Source organism: Gekko japonicus, unplaced genomic scaffold, assembly GCF_001447785.1.
Source record: "Gekko japonicus isolate JY-2015 unplaced genomic scaffold, Gekko_japonicus_V1.1 scaffold299, whole genome shotgun sequence".
Classification (NCBI taxonomy): Eukaryota; Metazoa; Chordata; class Lepidosauria; order Squamata; family Gekkonidae; genus Gekko; species Gekko japonicus.
The window spans coordinates 728,955-735,351 of NW_015170896.1; the positions used below are offsets into that span (position 1 = coordinate 728,955).

Genomic DNA, 6,397 nt, shown 5'->3' on the forward strand with positions numbered 1-6,397 from the left:
ATAATAATAATAATAATAATAATAATAATAATAATAATAATAATAATAATAATATAAAAAGGTCCAAAGAACAATCTTTAAAGAAAAGCCATATAATACCCTTTGACTCAGACCAACCAGAATGACTCACTCAGTATGCAAACTTTCCAGTATGGGATCAGTGCAAAGAGGCCATGTCCTACTTGGAGAACAGCCAGGCTACAGGGGTTCACGCCCCTGAATCCCCACTGGGAAAGGATCCAGAATAGGAATGGCTGTACACATTTGGGGCAAGACGCAGAGTCGGAACTTCCTTGAGGGGAGGGGGCGTCAAGGAGAAAAGCAACCCTCCCCCGATGCCTCTCGCATTCCCTGACATAAGATCCCTTTATTAAAATTATGTTTATATTTTGCAACGATATCCCCCCCGTTCTTGACAAAGGAAACCAAAACATGCCTTCAGGATCGGTTGTGCAAATAGGAGAATTTAAGCAAATATGGTTGTTTTTATTCTGAATTCTGGGAATGCACCACTTGGGAATTTTGGGCAATGAGCTGTGTGAAGCCGGGTGGGGGCAACCAAGGGAAATCGTCTGAAGGGACGGGAGCCAAAATGATCTATGCTCCCTCCACTCCCTGAACACTATTCTAGAGGGTGTCTTCTGTCCTCCACAACAGTGAGAGCCAGAAACTTGTAGATGTCAGAAACAGAGGTTTTCAAGGACCTGAATTTGGGCCAAATAACAGCCCCGGATGGCCCAGGCTAGCCTCATCAGATCTCAGAGCTAAGCAGGGTTGACCCTAGTTAGTACTTGGATGGGAGATGACCGAGAAAGTCCAGGGATTTCCAGGAAGATGCAGAGGAAGGCGATGGCGAACCATCTCTGGACGTCTCTTGCCTAGAAAACCCTCTGGGGTCACCAGAAGTCAACTGTGGCTTGACGGCAGTTTGTACCACCAACATGTTCGCTGGGCTTCACCAGTATTGCACCCCTGGGGCTTTTGCAGTTCAGGGAAAGGCCGAAGGCCCTCCTCTACGCACACTGTGGCCTGATGCCAATTGGGTACGGGATACATGGGAAGTGAGTGGGAATTTGTATCTGGTGAGGGGAGATTTGATTACTGAAAGCTTGTATCCCAAAGATTTTATCGTCTCTTTAATGTACCGTACTTCTGGTCTTGAATCAAGGTATGCTGTACATTTTGCGTTTCTATAATAAGACGTCCTTTTAAACATTAGAAACCAGTGGCAGGGGTGTGTGTCTCAATTTCAGCTGGGGCCACAGGGTGGGGAGCAGGTCAACCTTCTCTGTGATCTGTTCTCATAGCCCTGATTCAAATACCCCCCTCCCCATTCTTTTTAATATGAATGCTTTAAAAGCATGGTGGGCAGAGGTCATTTCGGGGGGGGGATCGCGGGGGATCGCAGTTCCCCCGGGTGAGGTACGGGGGGCGGGGCACATGACGAAGCCCCACCCCCTGCTTCCAGCCGCCCCGCTTCCGGCCCTCAAGTCCACCACCGGGCCCCTCATGGGGCTCGGCAGTGGAGCTGCAAGGCCGGAGGTGGCGGCCGGGACCGTTGGGGGCGGGGTGTGTGGCCTTATGACACACTTCCGGTGATGTCAGGGGGCGTGGCCTTATGACACACTTCCGGTGATGTCAGGGGGTGTGGCATATGCGAATGAGTTATGCTAATGAGTCCCCCTAGCTCTTTTTCTACGAAACGACCCCTGGTGGTGGGTAACCTGATGTCAATTCTCAAATGTAACACCTGGAACTAATATTAACCCTGTTCCCTCTAAGCTGAGTTAGTGTGAGTTAGCTCACAGTTTTTTTCGCCTCCGGCTCACAGATTTTTGTCTCAGCTCAGGGAGGATGGCTCCAGAGCAAACTGATTTATGCAGTAGCCAAATCGCTCGCTCACAACTTTTATGCCAGTCGCTCACAAAGCAGAATTCTTGCTCACACGACTCCACAGCTTAGTGGGAACATAGACCCTGAACTGTTCTAGAACTCTCTTTTTGATGTAGAGTGTCCCCAAAATTACTGTCCTCCCCACAACCACTCTTGGAACACTTTGTTTCCTGCTTTGAGCGGCTGCTGCCATAACAGTGACTCAAGAGGTGACCCCCTAATCCTATCTGTCCTTTCTAGCACGTGAAGAGATTCTTTGGGCCCTCTTGTTCAAGCTGATTAGGATCTGGCAGTGGACGCAAGGCAGGGCCGCGGGGAAGCTACAGCAGTGAGGAGGGATTAGACCATGTTTAATTTTCTTTCTCCCAGGCAATGACGTCAGAGGAACAATAAGAGACTAATGAAATCCTGGCCCTTCCCCCACCCGTCTCTGGGCTTGCCAGTCACTGGGGAACTGGAGGGCTGTGGAATATATATAATCTACTGAGAGAAAGAGGACTATACGGTGCTGGGTGGGGGCTAAGAACAGAAGTTTTGGGTTCTGTGTGGAGTTGCCAATTCTAGGTTGAGAAATTCCTGGAGATTGGGGAGGGGGTGAACCCTGCAGAGGGTGGGGTTTGGGGAGAGGAGGGACCTCAGCAGGGCATAATGCCACAGAGTCCGCCCTCCACAGCAACCATTTTCTCCAGGGTAACTACTAATCTCCGTAGGGTTGCCAGCCTCCAGGCGGGGCCTGGGGATCTCCCACTTTTACAACTGATCCCCAGCCGACAGAGATTAGCTCCCCTGGAGAAAATTGATGCTTTGAAGGGTGGACTCTGTGGCATTGTATTATGTCGAGGCCTCTCTCCTCCCCAAACCACGCCCTCTCCTGGCTCCACCCCCAAAGTCTCCAGGTATTTTCCAACCCAGACTTGGCAACCCTAAATCTCCGTAGTCTGGAGAACAGTTATAATTCCCGGAGTTTGGCAACCGTATTGGAGGACAGAGCTTGAGGGATTTTTTTCTCCCAGCATGTTGAGGAAAGAGCCATTTTAATTCTGGAAATGTCCCATGGGTCCCAATGCAATTCAGTTTAGGAAAGTGGGCCTGCTCCCCAAACAACAGTGGCTGAGACTGCTGTCATGGCTCCAGAGCTGCTCCCCCATCCTGGGAAAAATAAATAGATGATAAATGATCTATCAGCGAGAGCTTTTTTAAAAAAAACCCAGACCGGGTAGTAAGTAACCCACAAACCCCTAATCTAATCTCCAGTTCTGGGCAACCAGCCATGTTTAGCAGCCTGATTCACACGGCCACACACACCGCTGCCCTGCAACATGGCTGGGTTCTTGGCCTCCAGTGACCTCCTTGGGGAGAGTCTGGATTGAAAGAGCAGAGTTGATTTTAAAAGGACCGTCTATTTCTTGCAAGTGGAGGAGGAAGAGAAAGGGACTTAGAGGAGAACCAAAACCAAAGTGGTGGAGAAGACAGGTTTTAGAAGGGCACAATCAAAGTCTATCCATACCCTATCAAGTACATAAAGTAAAGGTAAAGGTTCCCTTGCTCGAAAGTTAGCTGAGTCCGACTCTAGGGTTGCGGTGCTCATCTCCGTTTCAAAGCCGAAGAGCCAGCGCTGTCCGAAGACGTTTCCGTGGTCATGTGGCCGGCATGACTAGACGCCGAGGCGCACGGAACGCTGTTACCTTCCCACCGAAGTGGTACCTATTTATCTACTTGCAATTTCTTGCTTTCGAACTGCTAGGTTGCCAGGAGCTGGAACTAGAGACGGGAGCTCACTCCGTCATGCGGCACACTCGGGTCTCGAACTGCTGAACTACCGACCTTTCACAGCCTGCAGTCCAGCGTCTTAACCACTTGAGCCACCGCAGCTCCTATCAAGTACATAGCACATAATAATTATGATTAGTATTGTGATAGCCACTGTTGTTGTTTGTTTGCCGTCAAGTCACGGCTGACTTATAGCGACCCTGTAGGGTTTTCAAGGCAAGGGACGTCCAGAGGTGGTTTGCCATTGCCTGCCCTCTGCATTACATCTCTGGTATTCCTTGGTGGTCTCCCATCCAAGTACTAGCCAGGGTCAAACTCTGCTTAGCTTCTGTGATCTGATGAGATCAGGGTAGCCTGGCCTATCCAGGTTAGGGCACTAGGTCTGCACCAGTGTTCCCTCTAAGCTGAGCTAGTGTGAGCTGGCTCATAGTTTTTTAGCCTCCAGCGCACACAATTTTGTCTCGGCTCAGGAAGGATGGCTCCAGAGCAAACTAATCGCTCGCTCACAACTTTAATGCCAGGAGCACACAAAGTAGGATTTTTGCTCACAAGACTCCACAGCTTAGAGGGAACATTGGTCTGCACATAGCAGGAGGCTGGCGTCTGTGCAGAAAATTGGGGTGCTCAAGCCCCTGAAGTCGTGTCGAATCCTAGAAAGGGGAAGACTTGCGTGTTTGCAGATGAATTTGTAAATAATTTCTCTTGCGTGTGTGACCCTTCATACCCCAAAGCTTGTTCCCTGTTGTTAGTCAATGTTATACTTTCATTTCTATCACAAGGGAACAAAACTGATTTGCCTTCAGGCAGGACCAGGGTTCCAGGCTACTTGGGAACTCCCTAGAGATGCATCAAAATATATCTTTATCATAGAATCATAGAATGTTAGACTTGGAAGGGACCTTGCAGGTCGTCTAGTCCAACCCCCTGCACTCTGCAGGAGTATACTGAAAGATAGCCCTACATACCTACAACATACCCGAAAGATGGTCGTCCACCCTCCGCTTGAAAACGTCCAGCGAAGGAGCATCCACCACCTCCCGAGGCAGTCTGTTCCACTGCTCAACCACTCTTACAGTTAGGAAGTCTCTCCTGATATTTAGCCGGTAACGACTCCCTTGTAATTCCCACCCATTAGATCTAGTCTTGCAATCCGGAGCAAGAGAGAATAGATCTGCTCCATCTTCTACATGACAGCCCTTCAGATACTTGAAGACTGCAATCATGTCCCCTCTAAGCCTTCTCTTTCCCAGGCTAAACATACCCAACTCTTTCAGCCTTTCCTCATAAGACTTGGATTCCAACCCTCTCACCATCCTGGTTGCCCTCTTCTGGACACGCTCGATGTTTATATGTTTTAAGGAAAGAAGACTGCCCCACCAGCCCAATGAGGACAGAGCATGCTCCTCACCTGGAGAGCCATTGAGAGTCCGTAATTTTTATTGATTCAGATATCAATACTCCACTTTTCTCCCCAATGGGTAAAACATCATTCTGTGTTCAAGTCACACTGTGGCTTACCAAGTATAGTCAGGGTGAGCAGCGCATTTCGCATCAGCCAGCCACAGTACTTATCCAGGCAAGTTTTTGGTAACTCTTCCAAGCTAATGCTGGGAGGGCCATCTGCCATGGGGACCTCCACATGGTTAGTCATCTCCAGGGGCAGTCCCAAAGCCCCTTGGTTTTGGCTTGAGGAGAGGGAAAAGAGGGGAAAAGGTTATATTTGGAAGAACAGCAAGCCCTGTTCTTCACTGCTGATACCCGAGGTGCTGGGGTGGAAGACCGCTTGGTGACCATGGGTTGCACTTTACTGGCGTTTGTGCTTGCTCTCACCTGGGTTTTCGCCGCACCCCCTGAGCCACGTGGATTTTGTCCATGCGAGTCGGCCGAGTGGAAAAGCTGACAGGATCCAACTTCACATCCTTCGATCCGGAGACTTTGCTCCCAAAGAACAGATAGTGAACAGAATATTTAGCATATTTTAAAAGTTCAGAGCACTCTGCAGTATTAAATGATAAATGAGGACGGCTATTGGCAGCTTGTGGGATAAGCTCCGTTCTTAAAGGGCGCCACCTGGTCTGCCACATGCGAATCTAAACATGGGGAGGCTGGTTTCTTTAAAATGTTTAAACAGAGGAAGCGTGAGGTGAAGCTCGACAAAGTGTGGTCTCGACCCCAGCCCTCCACTTGACAGACTAAGGCCAAGTGGCTTCTGAGTAAAATAAGTTTGTATCTGTGAGGGAAAAAGAAAAAGAACAGTAGCTACGGTTGCCAGATCTGCCCTGGCCACTGGTGGGGGGATGTGGGGGTAGGGTTGTCAGATCCAAGTTGGGAAAGTCCTAGAGATTTAAGGATGGAGCCTGGGGAGGACAGGGACCTCAGTGGGGTTAAAGGCCATAGAGTCCACCCTCCAAAGTGTCCTTTTTCTCCACGGGAACTACTCTCTGTAGTCTGGAGATGAGCTGTAATTCTGGGGGGTCTCCAGGTCCCACCTGGAGGCTGGCGTCCCTAGCAGTCACTTTTATTTATACCCAAGGGTAGGGGACTAAGGTAGTTCGGAAAAAGATAACAGACTCTATTGACAGGTATAACACAGTTTTTGCTGGGCCCGTTCCAGGGCTGGCCTCAGCATACTCTGAAGTGAGGCATCTGACAGGGTCCAGGGCTTCTGGCAGGGCACATGGCCATTGAGATGTGAAGGCCCGGAAAAAACTGGAAAAATTCGGGGAAAAACCGG

The 6,397-nt window shown here is 49.5% G+C and overlaps 1 protein-coding gene across 1 annotated transcript in view; it reads right to left on the bottom strand.

The window, feature by feature from the left end:
- The window catches only part of LOC107116583 (excitatory amino acid transporter 2-like), a 20,319-nt gene extending 15,005 nt beyond the window's left edge, over nucleotides 1-5,314 (bottom strand). Inside the window, exon 1 of the mRNA XM_015418522.1 lies at nucleotides 5,182-5,314. Within this exon, the coding sequence (XP_015274008.1) occupies nucleotides 5,182-5,314 (133 nt within the window). The remainder of the gene's footprint in view (nucleotides 1-5,181) is intronic.
- Nucleotides 5,315-6,397: the final 1,083 nt, after the last annotated feature.